This window comes from Camelina sativa, chromosome 8 (genome assembly GCF_030686135.1).
Source record: "Camelina sativa cultivar CO46 ecotype springtype chromosome 8, ASM3068613v1".
Classification (NCBI taxonomy): domain Eukaryota; kingdom Viridiplantae; phylum Streptophyta; class Magnoliopsida; order Brassicales; family Brassicaceae; genus Camelina; species Camelina sativa.
In genome coordinates, this window is record NC_141887.1 from 26,789,648 (window position 1) to 26,814,270 (window position 24,623).

Consider the following 24,623-nt stretch of genomic DNA (forward strand, 5'->3'; position numbering starts at 1 on the left):
GAAACCAGCCAATTCCCGACCTTGTTTAGGATATAGGAATATTTATGAATCGCGCAACTCCTAATACTTATGAGATTTTTATTTATTTATGAACAAATATTATGCTTTCACAATCATATTGGTGGTGAACGTTTTGTTATGATGACGTGTGTCTCTTGTAGGACCATGACGATGATGACGTGTGATAGTGGAACCCCAAAAATGGGTGTCTCGGAGCCGTTAGATGAAGTGAACATGATCGGTGTACATCAACTGTCTAATTAAGGAATTTAAGAGACAAGCTTACAGCTAACAAAAGATTTAGTCGTGATGTCGACTGTCCAAAACACAATCATAGTCAATCACAAACTACAGGGTATCCTGAGTTTTACGCAAACATTAATAGTAAATCAATTATTTGAAAACAAAATTCATACTGTATTAAAAAGGTTATGATTTCCCATTTAACCTAATCCGAAAATTTTAATTTCATTATCTTGTGTAACAATACGAATTACTTTTTGAATTATTTACTAACAAAAATTCTGATTGGTTTGGAAATTTTGTAGCAGAAAGTAAGTATATTTACTCTATATAGGATCTTTTAGTTTCCTGATATCCTCTCAATAACTTCCAATTTCTTGTTCAATAATCAATCCACCAGTTCAGAGTCTGGAGTCTGGACCCTTGCCGGATATAAACTTCCAATCAAAGGATTTAAGATGTATGTATGTATATATGTACCCCACGCACTTCAACCACCATCACTAGTCAAACCCAACATTTAATTGTCATCACCACTTTCAACGTTCTTTTTATTCTTGAGATCATTACAATTAATTACCATGGTCGCCCATGAACATTCACCTTGAAAGAAACTAAATGACGTGCTACTCGAGACATCATTTTTTCAAAATAGTTTTACTAGAAAAAAAAAAGAGTTGGTGCAAATCACTTGTGAGTCTTCAAGAATTGATCGAAAAATTACTCAAACGTTGGATGACGTGTAAGAGAAACACAATAATGTGAAATAATTAGGTTATAATTGGTTGAGAACTCGAGAGAGAAATAAATATATAAAGGAAAAAAATATGATATTTCCATATACGTAGAAGCCAAAGATGGAAGAAAATCATAAAGTCAACATTGTTACAGAGGGAGGAAATAAAATAAAATAAAGATATTCTTAGATCTCTGTCCTCTTGAACTTCTCATTCATCTCACATCAACATCAATATTTCTCTGTGAACAATAAAGTTCCACAGTTTCCCATTTCTTCTCCCAGACCTTCTTCTTCTTTTTTTCCTGCAAATCTCACATCAAGATTCCAAAAGTTTCAAGAAAATAAAAAAAAGGTTACATGAGATGAGAAAAGCTCAACTACTAACATTGTTACTAGGAGTATCTTTATCAGCATTCTTGATAGTAGTAATCTTCTTCATCTTCGTCTTCTTTAGAAGAAAAGAATCATCAACATCGTCGTCTACTAAATCAGATCAATACGACGACGTCGAATCACTCGACCACAACAACAAACAAGGATACTCCATCAACTCTGAAACAGAGGAGCTAGTAACGTTTCAAGGCGGAGAAGATCTAACGATCTGCGATATACTCGATGCTCCAGGAGAAGTCATCGGTAAATCAAGCTACGGTACTCTCTACAAAGCTTCCCTTCAACGAAGCGGAAAGATTAGAGTTCTTAGGTTCCTCAGACCGGTTTGTACTGTGAGATCGGATTCTAAAGAGTTTAAAGGTGTCATCGAGACGCTTGGGTTTGTTCGGCATGAGAATTTGGTTCCTTTGTTAGGCTTCTATGGTGGTAACAGAGGAGAGAAGCTTATGGTTCATCCTTTCTTTGCTTCTTGGAATCTTTCAGAGTTCATCAGAAGTAAGTCTCTGTTTCTTTTTTCTCAAGAATAAAAAAAGGAATAAACTTTTTTTTTTTTTTTTACTGTAACGCACCCAATGGAATCTTGTTTTATGAGTTTTCCGGGGAAACAAACAGAATCTATATTCCCGGGAAAAATGGTTAAAAACCTCTAGGAACAATTTTACCATTTCCATGTTTATGATATCACATAAATAAGTTTAAGATATGGAAAAGTTTACACTATTCAAAAGAGAACCACACACACACAGCTGGAACGAAACACATTAGCTGGATCATTTAATTCATTGCTTCATTATTATGTTTTTAAGTATTATATTATTTCCAAGCTTTTTCAATATTTAGGTATGATGATGATAGTCTTTGTCTTTTGTCGGTACTATTCTTGTTGTATTTTACTGTCATTTTCCATTTCTTTTTTTTTTTACTTCAGTAAGAAAAACTTGAATTATATATACTCCAGAACATCAATCTCAACAAGTCTTTGTTTTGGCAGGTGGAGATGATGAATCTAAACAATGGATCAATATTTTAAGCATCAGCATTGGAATATCTAAAGCCCTTGATCATCTCCACGCAGGAATGCAGAAACCAATAGTCCACGGCAATCTGAAAACCAAGAATGTTCTTCTGAGTCCGAGTTTCGAACCTCGAGTCTCTGATTTCGGTTTGCATTTGCTTTTGAACCTCTCTGCAGGACTAGAGATTCTTGATGTTTCTGCTGCTGAGGGATACAAAGCTCCTGAGTTGATAAAGATGAAGGAAGTGAGCAAAGAGAGTGATGTTTATAGTCTCGGTGTGATCATGCTTGAGCTAGTCTCTGGTAAAGAACCGATAAACGAGAATCCAACTGGCGACGATGAGTTCTATCTTCCTGATTTCATGAGGCATGCAGTTCTTGATCATAGGTTGTCTGATTTATACCGTCCTGAGATTCTCAAGAGTGATGATAATCTGACTGAAGAATGTGTCCTCAAGTATTTTCAGCTTGCAATGTCTTGTTGCTCTCCTTCGCCTTCTCTTAGGCCAAACATCAAGCAAGTCTTGAGGATACTAGAAGAGATTAGGAAACGTTAGAAGAATGTGTCGTCAAGTAGTTTCTGACAGAAGTAAAGATTTCATCTCAAATAAGAGCTTTTACATAAGGATGCAATTTACAGAGAAAGCGTTTTGACTGTTTTAGGGGGAATAAACTACTCTTAGACGTTAGCAAGAGACTCAATGAACTGGAAAGTTCTTTGGAATCTGTAAAACGCATCCTCAGGAGCATCATTGACCAATGGGCAAAGTTTCTTGAAAGTCTTGGTTATGAAGTTGTACTTTACAGCCTTGTTTGGAATGTGAAGCACAATGTATGATTCTGCATCTGTCTCTTCTTTTACAAAACGGATGACAGAGAACGTGTATATCCACCTATCTGTATAGTACTCGGTTCTGATCATCTCGGGGAAAGCGGCTAAAAGAGGCTCCAAATCAACGTTATACTTCAGGGACCAGCTTGAGCTGTTTCTTTCCATTTCGTAAATCGGTATATCTGAAGAACTCTGATCATTTACCTCAATAAAGTAAAGATTTCCCCCGGATTCATCCAGATACCTCAATGTATTGGGATCAGGTAGCGGCTCCTCGTCTTCTTCATGGTCAAGATTAGGGAGTGGAAGAATCTTGATTTCTTCTTTATTGATATCAAAAGAGATGCAGTCACTTGTGCGTGGACCATAGCAATGAACCGCTCCGTTCCAAAAGACCGTGTCTTTATACTCTACAAAGGGTGAAGGAGAAGAAGAAGGAACCGAAACAAGTCTCTTCCAATGTCCTTCATTGGAGGAATAAACCTCTATGTGGAAGGAGGAAGAGATCATGCTACTTGTTCTGAGGCAAAAGACTTTGTAGTGAGGAGATTCAGAAGGATCAAAGGCTAGAGTGAGTGTGATGTAACCTGTGGTCCCGTGAGGGAGCAGAGTGTACTGTTTCGTTGTCGGATTGTAAACATAGTAATTTGTGTTGTATTGGTTAAAAGAAGCACAAGCGCATTTGCAGAGGAGAAGGCCATTGGTTGATTGGATTATGATCATATCTGTTGAGTGATCTGTAAACCAAAGCGGTAATGATAACGAAGTCCGTTGGTTGATTGCGTCATCATCATCATCATCAAGAGAGACAAAACTATATTTGATGGCTGTTGGTGAGTGTAAGAAAAAGCCAGAAATGGGCAAGGGGTGGTTTGACTTGATGACACGGTTGGAGAAATCAGGATTTGTAATGAGAGAAAGCCAGCGTTTGGATACGCGTTTAGATCTTAGAAGTGTTTTGATTGGAAGAAAAGAGAGAATATGAGTCAAGACATCGTCGATATCAGCCACAATAGTAGCTAATGATGAAGAAGAGAAACGGCCTTTTCTATGGCTTCTGGCCGATCTTGGAGCTTTTGTTCTTGTCCTTGAACAAGAAGACATCGTTAGAGAGGGATTTAAGAAGAAGAGAAGAAACTGGTTTAGGTTTTATTGGAGTGAAGAAGAAGAGAGGTTCTGGTGTTGGATTATAAAGAGAGTAGTCGTGGTGTGCTCTGTTTTCTTTTTCTTTTTTGGTCAAGAAGATTATGGAGGAAGCTTTTGATTATCAATTATTCTTTTGAGTTTCGTTGACGTTGACCTGTTCTTACTTTTATGTAGTAGTGAGTCTAGTGACTAATTCAAACATTTCCCACCAACGCTGTTGTCTTTTGAAACTGGAAGACCTATAGAAGATCAAGAATCAGTTTACATGCTTAGTGAAGTATTATAACTCTGTTTGAGTCATTGTAAGAAATCATTACCATACACTTAACATCAAAGCCGGGCACGGTACGACAGATCAAGCACATTGTCTTCCATCAAACTTCCGTAAAATTTCTCATTTTTGGAATATCTTTGGAAGCACCTGGTTTAGGATGTTCTAACCATAGACGTGAATTGCAACACGACAATTTATTAATATTTGAACTTTTACAAGAAAGAAAAAAAGGTCCAAAAAACATGACAACCTATGGAAAAAGAAGTAAGCAAAAGAAAGCTAATGTAACGTGACGTAGATCTCTCTATTCACTCCCATCGTTTTGCATGTAAGACCCCAAATAACCATCCGATAACAAAGTATGATGCGAGAAGGAATCCATCATAACAAATCTCACTCATCCAAATTATCACAATAATGTTTTCTTTTCTCATGCCATTGTTGGAGGTTTTTAAGGTAGTTATCGCTGCCGTGGCATCTATAATCTTATTAGGTTTAGCAGGTCTAACATTCGCTGGTTCAGCCGCGGCATTAACCGTAACCACACCCCTTTTCATCATATTCAGTCCGATTCTCGTACCAGCCACGATAGCCACTGCTGTCTTAACCTCAGGGTTTACGGCCGGTAGCATCCTTGGAGCTATGGCCATCGCTCTCATCAGGTAGCTCATTAAGTAAAACAAAACAAACAAAGTATAATTCATGCGTACATACATATACGTACGTGCATATGGTTTAATCTATAAAATAATGTAGACGCAGGATGGGACTAAAGCCAACTCTGTTTATAAGAAGTTCGCCAACCCAAACTCTGTTTTCACTCCAGCCAAAGATTAATTATGATGGAACTTTTAAAGGATCTTGGGGAGGAGGTTCGTCAACCCAAGCTATGTCAAATTTTAGTTATGGAGGAACTTGGACAGCAACTTGGGGAGGAAGAACCTTTTCTGGATCGTTTGGAGATAAATCTGCCGGTGGAAGTTCATCCGCACCCGCAGGTGGAAGTACACCCGCACCCGCACCCGCACCCGCACCCGCACCCGCACCTGCAGCTGCAGCTGCAGCTGCAAGTACCCCCGCACCCAAATCCAAACCCCCGAAGTAAACGGCATTGGTCGAGCTGTTCCAACATATTGTGCTATGGATTCAAAATTCTATGACTGAAAAGATTTACAATTCATCGTTTGATGTTTATATGTAATGTTGAATATGCTTATAGTGAAAGTCTATATGATTAAACAATTTTTTTTTGTGTTCTGTTATTTTATGTTCCTGTCCAACCAGAAAATTTACCGAACGGTTAACAAACGAAATCAAGTTAAGTCAGATAAACCGGCAGAATCTTGTGTTGTAGTTATTAGTTATTACGAGCGGCATGGTGTTGAATAAATAAAGCTATTTGGAATAATGGGCCTGATCAGTCTGAAAGCCATAGCAACAACCCACCCGTCCAATGGAAACCTGACCCGACCCGACCCGAAGCGCCTCGTTCATCTCTCTTGTTGGATTTCAATTTTGAAAATTGTGCTCTCTCTCTCTCTCTCTCTCTCTCTCTCCATGGATTTCTCGCAGTCTCTCTCCTACCACTGTGAATCGGGACATCTAGGAGCTTAGTTTATCGAAGATCATAGGGCATTTGCTTCGTCTCTTCTTAGAAGAACCCGTCGAAGAATCTAAGGCGTTTACTCAAAACAATGGAATTCACGGAGCCTTACAAGCAAACAGGTCCTTGCTGTTTCTCACCAAACTCTCGTTACGTCGCCGTCGCCAATGATTATCGTCTCGTGATCCGCGATACGTTTTCGTTTCAGGTATAAAAACTAGTTCGATTTGGTAATTTAGTCCACTCTAAAACCCTTTGATTAGAATGCCAATTTTAGCTTTTGAGTTCTTTTGGATCTTACGTATTCTAATGTTCAAATTCAATTAGATCTTGTGCTTAAATTAGGTAATAGTTAACTTGGATTTGCTAAACTTTGGAAATTGGAACCTTTGAGATGATGATGATGAATGATAATGTCGTTGAACCTTTTTTTAGGTCTATTTACTAATCTCTAATGAATATGGTGTGGATGTAAATGCAGGTTGTGCAATTGTTTTCTTGCTTAGATAAAATAAGCTACATAGAATGGGCTCTTGATTCTGAGTACATTCTTTGTTGTCTCTACAAAAAACCCATGATTCAAGCTTGGTCATTGACACAACCAGAATGGACTTGCAAGATTGATGAAGGTCCTGCTGGTATTTCATACGCTAGGTGGAGTCCAGACAGCCGTCATATACTCACTACCTCGGAGTTTCAGCTAAGGTTAACAGTTTGGTCTCTTTTGAACACGGCGTGTGTTCATGTTCAGTGGCCAAAGCACGGTTCGAAGGGGGTTTCGTTCAATCAAGATGGGAAGTTTGCGGCAATCTGTACGCGGCGTGATTGCAAGGATTATGTTAACCTTTTGTCTTGTCAGTCATGGGAGATAATGGGTAGCTTTGCTGTTGACACCTTGGACTTGGCTGATCTTGAGTGGTCACCTGATGATAGTTCTATAGTCGTGTGGGATTCTCCTCTTGAATATAAGGTATGTATCGTTTTTTTTTTATTTTGGTGCTATTTTTAGATAGTTTCGCACCTGTTTATATGTTTGGTTTGTCGGGGATCTCTCTAAAGTTTGTAACTTTTTGGCAGGTTCTAATCTATTCGCCAGATGGTAGGTGTCTATTTAAGTACCAGACATATGAATGTGGACTTGGTGTGAAGACTGTTTCCTGGTCTCCGTGTGGTCAGTTTCTTGCCATTGGTAGCTACGATCAGATGTTGCGGGTCCTGAATCACCTTACTTGGAAAACATTCGCCGAATTCTTACACCTATCAACTGTTCGTGCGCCCTGTTCTGCTGCTATCTTCAAGGTATAGCCATTTCTACCCTTTGATAAATAGTTTCTAACAGCCTGAAAAATGTTGACTGTCAACTCAGGCGTGTGTATTATTGGACATATTTTTTTTTCCTAGGAAATCGATGAACCCTTACAGCTTGATATGTCTGAGTTATCATTGGATGAAAACTTTATGCCAAGCAATTATGGTAAGAACGATTCCAAACCTGTTCTTTTCTGATACGGGAAACTTCTGTACCACTCTTGTTGTTTGTAACCGTATCTTGTTTTCTTCTGTGTTTCTATGTCCAGATGCTTCAGAAGGCTATATAAGTGTCAGGTATGAAGTCATGGAATTACCGGTAGCTTTTCCTTTCCAGAAACCTCCTGCAGACAAGCCTAACCCAAAACAAGGAGTCGGTAAGCTCTTTCTTCTGCGATCCAATGCGACATCAGTTACTGCAATCAGATATCGAAATCATCCTTATTGCTTTTTACTTCCAAAAGGTAAACTCTTTCAAAATGTTCTCAGGACTTCTGGCTTGGAGCAAAGACAGCCAGTACATATGCACACGAAACGACAGTATGCCTACTGCTTTGTGGATATGGGACATGCGCCACCTTGAGGTTGCAGCCATCCTGGTCCAGAAGGAACCTATACGAGCCGCTGTTTGGGACCCAACCTGCACACGCCTCCTCCTATGCACTGGAAGCTCTCACCTTTACATGTGGACTCCCTCTGGTGCGTTCTGTGTATGCAACCCTCTCCCAGGCTTCTCCATATCGGACCTCAAATGGAACATTGATGGAAGCTGCCTCCTTCTAAAAGACAAAGACGCATTCTGTTGTGCCACTGTCCCGTCTCTACCTGAGTCCAGCGACTACAGCTCTGATGACTGAAGATTCCTTATGTGTTTTTTTTTGTAAAAGTTGCAGCCTTTTGTTTTTTATTTTATTTTAGGAGTGTTTTTATTTCCCGCGGCTATTTCTGGTGAATGTTAACTAATTTTGAACGTATAAAGAAGTTTTCTTGAGTTTTCCTACCCAACAAAATAAAGTTCACATTTCAGGAAATAGGCTATGGTCGACTCTACGAAGGTATTTACCGAAACTTTTCAATATCTATGGAACAGGTTTTTGGATGTGTATCTTTGATGATTAGCATGGGCTTGTGATTAATACGTGCTTTCGTAATCATAATGTTACAGGATCATTTTATAAATGTTGAGGAAATGGTGATCCACTGATCCATATGAAGTAGGTGTCTTCCAAACTCTTGAGTTGAAAGTTAATGATGCATTACGATTCTCGAAACACATACATATGCTAGATTGAAGGTCTCTTGTACTCCTTAAAACTATATAACATTATCTGGTAACATGAAAAGTATTCAGATTATTGATCCCGCAAACATTGTCAAAGTGTGAGATAGATATGATTGAGTTTCTTCAAGTATTTCCTTGTAACTATGGAGAATGATTGATTAGAGAAGAGTGTTATGTTTTTTCCATGAACCAATGGATATTCTGGTATATGCCATAATTTGTAAGTGTATGACTAAGTTTACTCTTGCAGTGGTGACCAATAAGTCCAACAGAGTGGGCCTTGCGTTGACAACTCAGTCAACCTGTGAAGAAAATTCTTCAATCTAATTACAGGTTAGCTCATTTTCTTCAACCCTTGGATTGAATGTGACATATGTTTATAGGAAACCTCATTTTGTTCAAAAAGATTAAAAAATATTTAGGATTCCTCCTCCCACTAAGGGTTTAAACAGGAGAAATACCAATGAAAATAGGAAACCAGACAGAGTTGAGAAATGGTATTCTAGTTTTCTAGTGTTATTACCCAACCATATAGTAGAAACAAGGAGAAGTAGATATTTAGTTAAATATCTCTGCTCTGTTTATTCTGCATTTGCAAGTTGTGCATCTCTCTTTCATCTCTCTGTAGCTTGTGTGGTCCATGAGTGCTGACTTGTATCTAACCTATGAGACAAATATTTGCTACTACATTCAGGCAACTTGCTCATCTTGATTCACTCCCTATTCTCCACTTGTGAGAACATCTTGATTAGGTACACTCACTTGTTCAAGCTGTTTCATTGAAGTTTCTATGTGTGCGATTGACTGATTGAGATCATGAACCATTGACTCATAAATTACAAACTAGCTAGGTTATTTAGAGATCTGGAACTTGATAAATGTCTTAGCAATAAGATGTAAATCTTAGGGACATGAATTAACAGAACATCCATACACATTTGTTTTACCAAAAAAAACATCCATACACATTTGTGGCAAGGCACACTAACCTAGCTACACATTTATACAACTTAAGGAAACTGCTCACACTCTTAAAATGTTAAAATGCATCACAGGACGATGAAGATGAATTGCTTTGAGTTCTTTGAAGCTCCTCCTGCACATCACTTCTCTTCCTTTTCCTTCCTGAATTCGCCGGAGCTTCATATTTCCCGGCGTCAAGAGGGAAGTTGAGCACGGATTTTCTTCCCCGGAGCTTGAAAGCTGCACAGTCATAGGCTCTTGCAGCGTCAACATCACTCTCAAATGCTCCAAGCCAGATCCTTGATCCTTTCTTTGCCGGATCTCTAATCTCTGCTGCAAATTTCCCCCAGGGCCTTCGTCTAACTCCTCTGTAATGTCTCGTCTCTGCTTCTTCTTCAAACTTCTCTGCCTTTTTCACACACTGATCAGTCTCATATGTTGATGATGATGTATTCAGCTCTGGTGATGATGGTAATGATTTATCCTCCACTTGCAGAAACTCGTTGACGAAAGAATCCGGATCAAGAACTGGAGAATCAGGTTCTTGTTTAGGAGCCTGAGGTTCTATACGCCAAAGTCCTGAGACAAAAGAAGCATCAAAGTCAAAATCTCCCATGAAACCATCAGAAACCATCAAGTCTTCAAAGAGATGCTTCTGTACAGCTTCAAAATCAGAGCTTTCCTCAATAGTCGCCATTTTTTTTGACAGATGAAATTATATATATATATATATATAGAGAGAGAGAGAGAGAGAGCCTGCAAGTGATGATTGAAGAAACGCTCTGATATTTTGGTTCTTATATAAAAGAGGGAAAGAGAAGAGGAAGGAGACAAGAAGGTAATCACAAGTTTTTAAGCAGCCATGGATGGGGTAGGGACACACAAACAATGGTTTTGTCGCTCTCTTTAGTGGTTTTAGAGATGGGCCATAAGTATGATTCAATTAATACAATTTATGAATACAACGTCCAACTTTTCGCAAGGACGCCTTCACCCAAGACCAAGTTGTTGTTGTGTGACGTGACACTTGCACACAGCAAAAAAAAAAAAAAAACTGTAATCAATTCTAAGTTAAAGCTTTTTGGTTACATTTTGGTTGTAAACGATGATGAATCTTCTCATTTTTTAATGCCCAACTTGTCTTTTACCTCTGATGCTGACTATTTTAGAACCATTTGATTCTCAACGGCATTGCATATTATTTATTTTTGTTTCGTTTTCTTCTAACATCCCATTATTATTATTGTTTTTATTCGAATTTATTATTATTGGTATTATGCATAATGACGAAATAATTTCATATGTTTTGTTTCTTTACCAAGTCACGTAATTTTGTAGTATTCATCTTTACTTTTTTTATGCAGTCCTTCTGCCATTGTGTATAAATAACTAATGAAAAATGTTAAAAACTGAATCTAACATTTAACAAAAGACCATTTATCACGTTTCAAGTAGAAGTAGAACTAATGAAACTGAATCTAACATTTAACAGAAGACTACTTATCACGTTTCCGAAACTCTTTGGTGAGAGTATCGGGTAATCAAATTATTCGTCGAACTTGTCGTACACCATTCCAACGTCTACGTATCACATTCGGGTTGGCTTCAGGAAGCTCATCTCAAAAGATGTAGTTCTTATTATTAAAGAGGAAAGACAGCACAATCAATTTGGATGTGGGCTGTCCAATAACCCTAAAAATAGGGTTTTTACAATTCGGGGGAAACTTTTTTTTTCTTCATTTCGTCGCTTCTCTCTTTCTCCTCTTTCTCTCTCAGCCTCTCAGGCGATAATCGATTCTAAGTTTCTCTCTTAGGCGATAATCGATTTCAAATCATCATTCATCTCGTCAATCGTCATCAAGCATCTCCTCTGCGGCTCTGCTTCTCGTGATCTGAAGCTTGGAGCTTCAATCAGATCTAAAGCTCTACTTTGCGAACTTTTAAAAAGGTAAATTTTGTGGGTTTACTTTAATTCGTAATTATTGGGTTTGTGGGTTTGTGGGTTTTACTCTAATTACTCTAATTACTGGGTTTGTGATGTTGATTTTTATGTCCACAAATGGACAAATCACTGAGCTTGTGTGATGATAACTACATCGTGAGTGATACTGAATGAGATCGACATAGTACTCATAGTCGAAAGATTGATATGATGGTGTTCCGTGAGTTGATTGCTGTTGCCATTATAGAGCATGATCTTCTTTACTCATTTGTTGAATGTAGAAGGATTAGGGAAGCTTTTGCATATGTCAATCCGAGTATTGAGTTTTGGAGTAGGAATACTGCAGTTGCTGATGTTCTGAAATTTTTTGAGAAGAAGACAAACAAACTTAAGCAGATTTTGAGTGAAATTCCGGGTCGAGTTTGTTTTACAACTGATTTGTGGAGAGCAATAACCGTGGAAGGTTATATGTGTTTAACTGCACATTACATTGATGCAAATTGGAACTTGCAAGCCAAAATAATATCGTTTTGTGCTTTTCCTCCACCTCATTCTGGTGTTGCATTGGGTATGAAGTTGAAAGCATGGGGGTTAGATAAGAAAGTATTTACTATTACTGTAGACAATGCTTCATCGAATGATAATATGCCAAGGAGTTCTAAAAAGGCAACTTAGAAAGGATTTGATCTGTGGTGGAGAGTTTTTTCATGTAAGGTGTGTAGCTCATATTTTGAATCTGATAGTTCAAGATGGATTAGATGTGATAGAGAAAGCTTTAGATAAAATTAGGGAAAGTGTCAAGTTTGTGAGGATTTCAGAGTCTCGAGAACAGATGTTCCAAGGGTGTGTTGAAACTGTTGGGATTCATACTAAAGCTGGTCTTGTTATGGATGTGAGAACATGTTGGAACTCAACCCATCTAATGTTGTCTAGAGCGATCCAATTTAAAGATGTGCTGCGTAATCTTGCTGAAGTGGAGCCGAGTTATAAGTGGTTTCCGTTTGAATTGGAGTGGTCTAGAGCAGAGCTTATATGCGAGTTCTTGAGGCCATTTGATGAAATAACAAAAATTGTTTCAGGCTCTAAATATCCTACTGCGAATCTGTACTTTATGCAAGTTTAGAAAATTGAAAGTTGGCTTGAAGTTCATGCAATATATGAGGATGAGACCATTTGTGAAATGGTGGACACCATGAAGCGGAAGTTTGACAAATATTGGAAAGACTACAGTGATATACTTGTGATTGCTGCTGTTTTGGATCCAAGGTTGAAGTTCACTTGTTTAGAATACTGCTTTAGCACTTTAGATCCATCAACTAGCAAGTCTAAGTTGGATCACATCCGCAAGAAGATAGAAAAGCTGTATGGAGTTTATAAGAAGAATCCTGTGAACACCGCTGCAACTTCACAAGTTATGGAGGATAACCTACCATCTGGATATGGTGTAAGTAACTTATTCTGTTATGTTCTTTGTCATATTATCAGTTCTCTCTATTCTTATTATGTTCTTTGTCATATTATGTAGGGCTTTTATGCATTTGTTTCTCAAAAAGCTGGAACATGAAAATCGGCTTTAGATATGTACTTGGATGAACCAGCTTTGGATATGGTTGCGTTTCAGAGTTTGGATGTCTTGAAGTATTGGAAAGATAATGCAGCACGTTTTAAAGAGTTATCTCGCATGGCATGTGATGTACTTTGTATTCCTATAACAACAGTGTCTTCCGAGTCATCATTTAGTGTGGGAAGTCGAGTTCTAAACAAGTACATGAACCGTCTACTTCCATCTAATGTGCAAGCACTTATCTGTGCAAGAAACTGGTTAAGAGGTTTTGAGGAAATTAGTAAGTATATTAACTCTTATAACTTGATTTTGTTTTGTTTTCTATGAATGAAGTGATGGTTCATTAATAGTTTTTATTTTGGTAGGTGGATCCGAGTTTTTTGAGGAAGATAAAGAAGAAGAAGAAGGAGAAGCACGAGAAGAAGAAGGGGAGGAAGGAGAAGGTGTAAGAAAGAAGATTAGAGTATGAACGAGAGTATGAGACCATTAATTTAAGTATGAGTATGAGATCAGTAAGTATGAGTATGTATTGGATTTATAACTTATTTATGGATTTAGTATGGATTTTATAACTTATGTATGGATTTATAACTCATTTATGGATTTAGTATGAACTTTTGAGTGTTAATGATGAATTTATAAGTTTAATCTTAAGAATAAGTATTTAATGAGTTTATGTATAATCTGGACCCCATGGACAACCCAATTGGTCATGGTCCTATTTGGTTTGGACATATTTGGACATGGTTTTATTTGGGCTTAAACCATGAATGTCCAAAAAATGGAGGTGTCCAATTGGACAGACCCATTTGGACATGGTCAGCCCAATTGACATCCCTAGTTTGGATGTACTATTTGCGCCATCATCCATTATTGGTTGTGTTAATGATATGTTAATCACTTTTATGTTCATAATTGAATATGGTCACACCTAGACTATTAATTTTTAAAAGTAGTTTCAGATATATTGAACAACCTAATGTATTTTTTATTTTTATTTTATATGGGATACATACAACTATGATATACAAGAATTATATGGAAAACAAAAACATTTGAAAAAATGTATCCACAGTCTTTACGAATTTTTCTTAATTATCTTTCTAAATTTTACAGATATTACTGAAAATTCAAGTTACAATTTAATTGCTCACTGCTCATCATATGCTAAATGAATAAATGTTGTAAATTGTAATATACTAATACTCCATAAAAACAAAACAAAAAGGATCATTGGTGTAGTTTGGGTCGTATGACAACTTACCTGCAAAATGATGGCTACTTGGGCATTACTAAAGGTGCGACTATCGCTACTCTCTGGCGACAAGGAGGTTGGAGGATCCCACCAGCACGATCGGATCGCCAAGTACGCTTCCAGCAAGAGTTAATCTCCATTCAGTTATCTGACTCACCTGACTCTTATGTCTGGTGGATTGATGATCAACTCAGAGATGGTCACTCAACAGGGACAATCTACAAGGCAATCAAGGAGGACAAACCGTTAGTACCATGGCACAAAATTGTATGGACTCCAGGAGGTATTCCTAAACACAACTTTCTTACCTGGTTGTTTATGTTGAATCGCTGCCCTACTAGGGATAGGTTGACGAATTGGGGACTTCAGGTCGACCTTAAGTGTCTCCTTTGTGGTTTGGCTGGTGAGAGTCGGGATCATCTACTCTTTGAATGCCCCTTCAGCTGGTCAGTTTGGGAGATCATATCTCGGAGATGTAATTTCACTCCCAACCGTTCATGGACGCACACGACTCAAAGCTTACAAACCTTCAGAGGTTCAACAACAGCAAAAAAATTACTCTTACTAGCTTGACAGGCCACGATCTACTCTCTCTGGACTGAAAGAAATCATCGGATTCATTGGAATAGCTTCAAACCGGCAAACCTACTTTTAAGCCAGATCGACCGTGTAGTGAGGAACAAGGCACTCAGTTTCCGTGACTCCAACGCAGCTCTCTCGTCTGATTTGCTAGCTCTTTGGTTTCAAGGTGATACATGACCTTACTGGTGGCTAAACCTAATCTCTCTCAACAAAGAAGAAGACAAAGCAGATCGATGAAATCTAAGAAGACTATTGGGTGGGTGAAGAAGGGTTAATGCCAACCGTTTCTTTCCTGGTCCGATTCTAACTGGTTCGGTTCACTGCTTGGTTCATTTTGGTTCCTTTTAAACTATGGGTCTAACTAGTTTTATTCTATTCGGGTTTTATTCCTAGGCTTGAGCCCTGTAAACATTTTTATTTCCCTATTCATTTTAATTTGAATATCCTTTAACAAAAAAAAAACAAAAAAAAAAGGAGGGAAACTCAAACAGGTATTAAGAGACTGTCCTATTTCAACCACCAGCATCATTCCGGGAAAAGTATGAATTGAATTGTATTAGGTGACTCTTTGATCGACCACTTGCACATACTACTAATACTACCTACAGCTACAGAACCTACACTAGTTACATGCAATACACTGCTATTAGGCACATTAATTACATTGTTTCTAAGTTGGAATCTTTTGTATTCCAATTATCAAAGTTTGAGAGCACTCAACACTAATAGTTCAATTAGCTAACCATACTAATCCATTTTATAAATATAGAAATTCAACACATGCATGTACGATTCAACCGAAAAGAAAAATTTATCAAAACCACACCAAAATCTAACCAAATCAAACGAATTTCTACTGAAACCGAATGAAAATGACTTACGGTACAACTTATAATTCAAGAATCAAGATCACATATTATCGAAAAATAAACTAGTCAAACCAACCTACCCAAACCGAATCCGAAAATTAACCAAAATACCCACAACTAGTTTACAAGAAAGCGGGAAAAAAGAATAGAGGCCCAAAAAATGTGGCAACCCAAACAAAAGAAGAAGAAGATGCATTGAGGTGACGTAGAGTTCAATAGTCACTCGCATCGTTACGCATGGGGTAAGCAAGTGCGTGCACGTAGACCATACCTCTATTCATCCTCTATTCATAAGATAAAATCCACTCTTCTTAATTCATGAAATCTCAAATCTCACAACCATTCTGTTAAAACAAGTATGATACTCTGGCCATTAAAAATGTTGTTTGGCAAGAAAAAACGCAAAAAAGTACGATCCCCAAAGCCGACGATTAAGGGTGTTTTGACAGCGTTTTTTGCCACCACAGCCGCAGTATTCCTCTTGTTGCTGGCCGGTCTATCCCTAGTTGGCACAGCCGTGGCATTAGCAGCCTCCATGCCGCTATTCCTTGTATTCAGCCCGGTTCTCGTGCCAGCGGGTATTACCGCCACTGTTCTTGCTTCAGGTTTAATGGCTGGAGGCACCTCAAGTGTGACGGTTCTCACCATCTTAATTTGGCTCTACAAGTAACTAACACTAACCCTCAAAACATTTTTTATTATTAATTGCGCATGCAACATTTTCGAATTCTCCTTTATATAAAAAAAATAATTCATTTTCGAATTCTTTACTCGCTGATCTAGCATTTGGGGTTATTTTGATGACTAATATCTGATTTTTCAAATTTATTATATTCATATAAAACACAATCATTGAACTTTCGTTTTATGTCGTCCACTTTAATTTGTTTTCAAATATTGCCATTTGGAGCTTTCATCTATGTGCATTGTCATAAATATTTGTATGCATCAACGTAACGTCTAGTACAGATTAGAAAGTTGTTTGGTGGCCAACAATTTTGAGCTGTAATTAGTAAAAATATGAAAACGGTCCATTCATATCTAATTGTGCGTAGGAAAATTACTGGGAAGGACCCGCCAAAAATTCCAGGATTGATACCAAGTGGAGATGCACCGACTGGAGCTACACCAAGTGGAGATGTACCGGGTGGTGCTACACCGGGTGGAGCTACACCCGATGGAACTTTATCGGGAGGAGATGGATCAGGTGGAACTGCATCGATTGGAGCTGCTCCAGCTGGAGATACATCATCAGTTGGAGGCGCACTTGGTGGAGATGCATCCAGTGGAGCCCCACTGACTGGGGATGCATCGGGTGGAGCCACATTGACCGGAGATGCCTCGGGTGGAGCCACACCGGCTGGGGATGCATCGGTTGGAGCCGCACCAGCTGCAAATGCATCGGGTGGAGCCGCACCAGCTGCAAATGCATCGGGTGGAGCCGCACCGGTTGGAGATGCATCATTAGGAGCTGCACCTGTTGGAGATGCATCAGGGGGAGCTGCACCGACTGGAGGTGCTTCACCAGCGCCATCATTTATACCATCATTTAAACCGGCATCTAAACCATCAATTAAACCGGCAGTTAAACCATCAGTCAAACCTGCAGCTAAACCATCAGCAAAATCAGCAGCTAAACCGAAAACTAAGTCGACAACAAAACCATCAGCTAAACTGAAGTCAACAACAAAACCATCAGCTAAACCTACAGATAAGGCAACAACAAAACCAGTAGTTAAGCCAACAACAAAACCATCAGCTAAAGCGACAGCTAAATCAAAAGCTAAAGCTAAAGCTAAACCTAAACCTAAACCGACAACAAAACCACCAGTTAAACCGGCAGCAAAATCAGCAAGTAAATCAGCAGCAAAACCAGCAGCTAATACGACAACAAAAGTGGCATCTTAACCGACAGCTAAACCCGCATCTAAAGCTAAACCGAAAAAATGAAAAGAAAAAAAAAACAGATGTAAGGGATAATATGGAAAAGTTAAATATATAATCATTGGAAAATATCGAAAAATAAATCTATTGAATCAACCTTTGTTCGTGTTGATGAAACTAGTCTCAAATATCTTATTATGTGAATCTTTTTTAACATCTTACCACATCCAAATTATCGGATGTCGAAAGTTATCATATTGGTCTATTGAAGATTCTGATCGCCCTGTTTGAGACCACTCGAGTTATTCCCTCCCCTATCCAAACCCCAAAATCAAATCATTTGGTACAAGATCGTTTAGAATCGTATTACCATACGGATACACAGTTTCACCACTTTTTTTAACACAATTAATTAGCCTTTTAATTGATAAGAACATTCAATGAAACTTAGTCCTTATTTTATTATATCGAAATTTAGCACATGTAAGATAAAACACAACCGAAATAACTCTTGTAAAAACCACATCATATTAAATCTAACTGAATTAAACGAACAATATACTCTAACGGAATCAAAATTGACTTTGATTATATAATATTCATCTTTTAGCAGAAAAAAAAATCTTCATTTAGATTTAAAAAAAAAAACTAAACTAATCAAAGTACCTACTACTATCTTACAAGAAAACAGAGAAGATTTATAAAATAAAAAAAAAAAAAAAAAAAAGAGGCCAAGAAAATGTGACAAACCAACAAAAAAAGAGAGGCATTGACGTGACGTAGAGCTTAACACATTCACCCGCATCGTTTCGCATGGGTAAGCACGTGCCGTGCACGTAGACCACATCACTCTCTCTTCTCATTAAAAACCACTCTCCAAATTCGTGAAATCCCACAATCATCATCCTATCAAGCGACAATGGTTTTCCTCAAATTGTTGTTCGGCAAGAAAAAACGCGAGAAAATAGTAGTACGATCCCAAAGGCCGACGCTTAAGGGTGTTATGACGGCTATGTTAGCAACACAAGCCGCAATATTCCTCTTGTTGCTGGCCGGTCTATCTCTAACCGGTACAGCCGTGGCATTCGTCGCCTCCATGCCGCTGTTCCTCCTATTCAGCCCGGTTCTCGTACCCGCGGGTATTACCACAACTATTCTTGCTTCGGGTTTAATGGCCGGAGGTAGCTCCGGTGTGACGCTCTCACCATCATCTTGTGGCTCTACAAGTAATTAACACTAACCCACTAAACATTCATTTTTATTAGCGCACATGCACAAGATTTTAAAATTTTATTCCGACGCTAATGTAATGTATCCGGTTATCTTGGTGAAGATTAATATCTGATTTACTATTTTATTATACATATATAAGTTCCAACTATACATTACGTGAGAGTAGTGACCGAATAAAAATGGTTGTATTTCAAGAATTTGTTTTTGACGGAATAAAACATTTATCTAATCTTTATTAATACTCCGTTTGAACAAGTAGTTGATAATTAGTAGTGCAATGGTTCTAAAGATACTTAAAATTGTTAGTTTGATTATATTTGGAAGAAGTTACTTACGTCATAAACGATTATCGAACTTTAGTTTCATAATTTTACATATTCCATATACTTGTATCATTTTTTTCTTTAGCATTGCTGTAAATGTTTATATGTATGATATATTGATATATCAACAAAGTCTCGTACAGATATTAAAGTTGCTTGATGGCGAACAGCTTTGAGCCGTAAGTATGAAAGCTACGTTACCACAACTTTTTATAACCAGGCTTTGTTTTTGTGTCTAGGCAACTGACGGGTAAAGAGCCGCCAAAAATTCCAGGATTGACACCGGCTGGTGGAAGAGCTGCAGCTGCCCCAGCAGCAGGTGGAGCTGCAGGAGGTGAAGCAGCAAAACCAGCAGCTAAACCAGCAGCTAAGCCGGCAGCTAAACCGAAAAAATAAGTCAAGGACATAAACAAAGGATGATACTGAAATTCCATAAACAAATTACAATTTATCCACTTTTTTTGTTGCTAAATATTAATTACGTGCTGATGAAATTAAATTTCTCAAATGTCATTCTATTAATTAATGTATGCTGTGCTATACAGAAACAATAACAAATGTATTCATGTTTATTGTTATAGTAGTATTTTTTAAACGAGGTTTATATATGATTTTAAATTTAGATGAATATTTCGAGATAGTCTAACCAGCGATCCGTTGTCGTTGTTACTGCTCCGTCAAGGGCAAAATCGAAATTATTTATTAAAACAGTCTAAGCAGTGACCATTACTAACCACTGCTTACAGTTACAGGTTGAACCGACCAAATTAGTCCCTGGCTGGGACTCCATGCTAATAATAAGCCTTTAACATATATTATATCATTCTACCATTTAATTTAAATCGAATCAGTTACAAAATTTAGTCATGTAATCAGTTATTGTGTATGGTCAAAGCCGTGCTAAAATAGAGCCATAATTAGCTCAAACGAAATATTCGTTCCAAGCTTATCTTTTTTTACATCTTTCTGATTTACGATATATATTAAAAAAAAATAAAAAAAATCGGTAACAAATTGTTTCCAATAACATTGTTTTTTTTGGGTCAACTTATTCCAATAATAACATTTGTTTCTGTTACTATTGGGATTGGGAAAGACCCATCATACTAATAGTTGAAAATTTGTTACGGTATTCAATATTTTCCCTTTTATGGAACTCTGATTCTTGTTAATTACCATTGTTAAAGGATTTTTTTCGTTACAAATTTTCTTAGAAAAAATGTAATTGTCACGAATTTTGTAATTTGTAGTTCTTAAAACCCCAAATTTATGTCTGTATTATTCTCTAGTTAAAAAAAAAAGTTAGGGATACGAAATCAAGATCATAACATATATATCTCCAAAATCAAAACAAGGAAAAGGCCAAAAACCGTGACAATCCACATTAAAAAAAAGGAGACAAATTATGACGTGACGTAACATATTTTCCATTTTTCATTCAGATCGTTTTGCATGGAGAATGAATGTGAAGCGTAGCGTTCACGTAGACTTCCACTAGTTCTATTGATAAAACCTCACTTCTTCCCACCACCGAATCACAAATCATTCGATCAGAGAGAAATCCCAGCCGTTTAATTTGATCATCCCAAAGATGTTTGAGATTGTTCAGGCGGTTTTCGCCGCCGGGTGTGCACTAGCTCTTTTGACATTCGCCGGTATAACCCTCGGCGGCTCAGTGGTCGCATTTGTCATAAGCACACCGCTTTTTGTCATTTTCAGTCCGGTTCTCGTGCCAGCGACTATAGCCACTACATTGCTAGCTTCAGGTTTCACGGCCTCCGGATCCTTTGGTGCCACGGCTATCTCCATCCTTATGTGGCTCTACAAGTAAACTATTGAAAACCACTCGCGCATTTTGTTTTACTTATATTCATATGTAGTTTTAGGCATATTTATCTTCATGGAATTTAGTTATATATATATATATATATATATATATATATATATATATAATATACATTTAGTTTGTATATAAGTACATATGAATATACGTACATATAATATACATTTCAAGGGGTGAACATTCGGTTATATTTGATGTAGTTATTGGTATTAAAAATGTATAACCTTACTAAACTCTATCATTCTTTTCAAGTTCGGTTTTAGTTTGGGAACACTTTGGTTCAAACCTGATCATGTTCGATTCGTTCTTTTGACGATTAAAAAAACCAAAAAAAAACTTTATTTTGTACAACGAGTCAACGAATTTTTAGTAATCAGAAGTATATAACTGTGTGTAGGAAACGTACAGGGAAGGATCCGCCAAAAACTCCAGGATTGACGCCACCGTCTAGTCCGTAATGGAGGAACTTGATCAGACTTAACTACTGGGGTCCCATAAATAAAATAAAAATTTACCCATCCTCTCTGTAATAAAATACTAGTTACCCCCGGATATCTCCAGTATCATTCCATTGATGTATATCGAATGTTACAGAAAGTATAATAAATGTACTCATTTTCTTGTTTTTTTCATGGAGTAATATCATTGTGAGATTGTCATATACGAATTTTGGGATGTGATGCAAGCTAACCAAAGCACTAACCGAATCACCGGTATATTTTCGAGTACAAATAAAATAATGTATTGAGATATATCACCGGTTATGCAGGGGTCATAATACTACTAATAAATGAGAAATTTTTGGAAAAGGCTTTTAATTAAGACTGTTAAAGTGTACTTGCAAAAAAAGAAAAAAAAAACTAAAACCTATAAAATAAAGTTCTTAAAGTCTTCACAACTATTAAATGTCACTGCGGATTATCTTCTTAATCATGTCATTGTCACTGCATGCATATCATCATATGGGCTATATAGCTAATAACAAAAACCATTTTTATTTTGGAATAAGAAAACATCTTTAAGGCAAAAAGTGAAAAAGAAAAAAGAAGAATTTGGGCTAATATAAAAGGAAAGCAGCTATTTACACAAAACTACAAATTAAGCTTTGATATTTCATATAATAATTCAAATCAAAGACAACATTTGAGTTTTTTTTTTTAATACCCAGAAGATTATTTGATTTTTAGATCCACTAAGAAAAAATAATACGAGAACTAAAGAAAAATGTTTAGTCAAGTGATACATAATAAATATAATTATATAAAGTGTACAAAATGTAAACTGTGACTAAGTTTATCGAGTGATGTGAGAACTGAGCAAGTTGCTGCCACGGACAACTCTACTCACATACTCAAAGGTTATTGCCATTTTTCGGATCATATTGCTTGTAATTAGGCTTTGATTTTCTTTAAACAATGGACGTGAGCAAATATATAGAAAAGTACTCCTCTAATTTAATTTATTTTATATTATCATACTTTAAGTATATAGAAAAGTCCTCTAGAAAAATACGTGACACCACACAAGAAGTAGAAGCAAATTTGGCGTGTCGTAAGGCCCTATTGATTTCCATCGTTTTGCATGGAGCGTGCATGTGTACTGTACCGTGCACGTACACCCCCACAACTCTTGTCATAATAAAGCCCTCTATCTTTCCACAACCATCCGATTAGAGTAGCTAGCAACCATAGAGATCAAACGTAATTCACAAAATGCTCTCGTTTCTCATACCAGTTGTACAGCTTTTTCAGGTGGTTATCGCTGCCATAGGATCTGTAGTCTTCTTAGTGTTCGCTGGTATAAGCCTCGGCGGCTCAGTCGTAGGACTAATCATAGCCACACCCCTTTTTGTCATCTTCAGTCCGATTCTTGTACCAGCCACTATAACCACTACTCTCGTAGTAGGCGGGGTTGTGGGAGCTGCCGCCCTCGTAGTGACGGCATTTGCTCTCGTATTTTGGCTATTTAAGTAAAAAATTTAAATCATTTAATTTACTATTATATTTTCTTCAAAATTTAAAGAAACCCTATCGAAAATTCTTGAGATTCATGCTTATATATTATTATTTTTAAGTACTCTAAAATAACACTAAAACAAGTTTTAGTTTGATGCTATTTTTGAGAATCTCTTATTTTTTTTCACAAGTAGTATACGTCCTTGTATACTCAAAAGTTTTATAAGGCATATTAATCTACAACGAACCTGCACAGAGATTCTAAATAGTTTGATATATATACACCTGCTGTGTTTGTGTGTGTGATGTAGATATAGGATTGGAGTAAAACCAAAGAACAATCCACCTCCTAAGGGAGCCCCAACCAAAGCAGATATACCGGGAGCAACGTCAGGAGATAAACCACCAGGAGGTATTGCAGGGGGAGCGCCGGATGGAGCATCAGGAGGAACGTCGGGAGGAGCATCGTGGAAGAAATCTGGAGGAGCGTTGGGGAAGAAATCCGGAGGAGCGTCGGGGAATAAACCCGGAGGAACGAAGGGGGATAAGCTCGGAGGAGCGCCTGGGGATAAACACGGTGGAGCGAAGGGAGACAAACACGGAGGAGCCAAGGGAGATAAGCTCGGAGGAGCTCCCGGGGATACACACAGCGCAGCGAAGGGGGATAAACCCGGAGGATTGAAAGGGGATAAACCCGTTGGAGCCAAGGGGGATAAGCTCAGAGGAGCCAAGGGGGATAAGCTTGGAGGAGCAAAAGGGAATAAACCCGGGGAAATGCAGGAGAGTAAATCCGTTGGAGCCAAGGGGGATAAGCTCGGAGGAGCCAAGGGGGATAAGCTCGGAGGAACCAAAGGGGATAAGCTTGGAGGAGCAAAAGGGAATAAACCTGGGGAAATGCAGGGGAGTAAACCCGTTGGAGCGAAGGGAGATAAACCAAGAGGAGCTTCGGGTGGTAAACCTGGGGGAGGGACTGAAAAGAAACCGCGGACTTGTTTGTAAGGATGATATGTAACAAATTGAAACTTAATTATTTGGGTTTCATAAATTAAACCTAATGTAGCTATCCTATTAATTACATGTCTCAAATATCATTTGTATTAATGTGTACTATAAAACACTGCACGCATTTTTCATTATAAATTTTTTTAAATGAAATAATTCTTCGGTACTAACATACATGAATGAGACTGGATCCAAGTTAATCAAAGCAATTGTATATATATCTATGTGAATGATTCAGTCATGAGACATTGAAATTGCTGTGTCACCGTTACCTGAATTAAAAAAAAAAAAAAAGAAAAAAAAGGGAAACCTAGCAGAGATTGAAATTATTGTTCTTAAATGAACCTGCTATTATTGTTTCTCTGATTTCTTT

General features: G+C 37.6%; 7 protein-coding genes and 2 pseudogenes across 9 annotated transcripts; 7 read left to right on the top strand and 2 right to left on the bottom strand.

Moving 5' to 3' along the window:
• Positions 1-1,081: 1,081 nt before the first annotated feature.
• On the top strand, positions 1,082-4,638 carry LOC104708334 (putative kinase-like protein TMKL1). Its single transcript, XM_010424886.3, has 2 exons — positions 1,082-1,870; positions 2,367-4,638. The coding sequence occupies exons 1-2, from the start codon at positions 1,345-1,347 to the stop codon at positions 2,945-2,947; spliced, it is 1,107 nt and encodes a 368-aa protein (XP_010423188.1). The 5' UTR covers positions 1,082-1,344; the 3' UTR covers positions 2,948-4,638.
• Positions 2,968-4,326, bottom strand: LOC104708333 (F-box protein At5g07610). The gene has a single exon (XM_010424885.3). It carries the CDS (start codon positions 4,324-4,326, stop codon positions 3,070-3,072), a length of 1,257 nt encoding a protein of 418 aa, XP_010423187.1. The 3' UTR covers positions 2,968-3,069.
• Positions 4,639-4,984: 346 nt separating the features above from the next.
• Positions 4,985-5,884, top strand: LOC147940510 (oleosin-B2-like). Its single transcript, XM_087463287.1, has 2 exons — positions 4,985-5,304; positions 5,399-5,884. The coding sequence occupies exons 1-2, from the start codon at positions 5,060-5,062 to the stop codon at positions 5,745-5,747; spliced, it is 594 nt and encodes a 197-aa protein (XP_087319413.1). The 5' UTR covers positions 4,985-5,059; the 3' UTR covers positions 5,748-5,884.
• A 173-nt stretch (positions 5,885-6,057) lies between these two features.
• On the top strand, positions 6,058-8,544 carry LOC104708337 (uncharacterized). Its single transcript, XM_010424889.2, has 6 exons — positions 6,058-6,453; positions 6,727-7,215; positions 7,323-7,544; positions 7,647-7,719; positions 7,823-7,930; positions 8,043-8,544. Exons 1-6 carry the CDS (start codon positions 6,337-6,339, stop codon positions 8,408-8,410), a joined length of 1,377 nt encoding a protein of 458 aa, XP_010423191.1. The 5' UTR covers positions 6,058-6,336; the 3' UTR covers positions 8,411-8,544.
• A 1,207-nt stretch (positions 8,545-9,751) lies between these two features.
• On the bottom strand, positions 9,752-10,830 carry LOC104708338 (ethylene-responsive transcription factor ERF106 pseudogene; annotated as a pseudogene). Its single transcript, XR_015564416.1, has one exon. The product of XR_015564416.1 is annotated as an ethylene-responsive transcription factor ERF106 pseudogene (transcript).
• Positions 10,831-16,325: 5,495 nt separating this feature from the next.
• Positions 16,326-18,074, top strand: LOC104708339 (uncharacterized). Its single transcript, XM_010424891.3, has 2 exons — positions 16,326-16,676; positions 17,066-18,074. Exons 1-2 carry the CDS (start codon positions 16,369-16,371, stop codon positions 17,916-17,918), a joined length of 1,161 nt encoding a protein of 386 aa, XP_010423193.2. The 5' UTR covers positions 16,326-16,368; the 3' UTR covers positions 17,919-18,074.
• A 720-nt stretch (positions 18,075-18,794) lies between these two features.
• LOC104708340 (tapetal oleosin GRP-19-like) lies at positions 18,795-20,061 on the top strand (annotated as a pseudogene). Its single transcript, XR_015564596.1, has 2 exons — positions 18,795-19,120; positions 19,690-20,061. The product of XR_015564596.1 is annotated as a tapetal oleosin GRP-19-like (transcript).
• Positions 20,062-20,973: 912 nt separating this feature from the next.
• Positions 20,974-21,920, top strand: LOC104708341 (tapetal oleosin GRP-19-like). Its single transcript, XM_010424892.3, has 2 exons — positions 20,974-21,277; positions 21,691-21,920. The coding sequence occupies exons 1-2, from the start codon at positions 21,042-21,044 to the stop codon at positions 21,749-21,751; spliced, it is 297 nt and encodes a 98-aa protein (XP_010423194.1). The 5' UTR covers positions 20,974-21,041; the 3' UTR covers positions 21,752-21,920.
• Positions 21,921-22,922: 1,002 nt separating this feature from the next.
• LOC104708342 (uncharacterized) lies at positions 22,923-24,420 on the top strand. Its single transcript, XM_010424893.2, has 2 exons — positions 22,923-23,262; positions 23,560-24,420. Exons 1-2 carry the CDS (start codon positions 23,006-23,008, stop codon positions 24,245-24,247), a joined length of 945 nt encoding a protein of 314 aa, XP_010423195.1. The 5' UTR covers positions 22,923-23,005; the 3' UTR covers positions 24,248-24,420.
• The last annotated feature ends 203 nt before the right edge of the window (positions 24,421-24,623 follow it).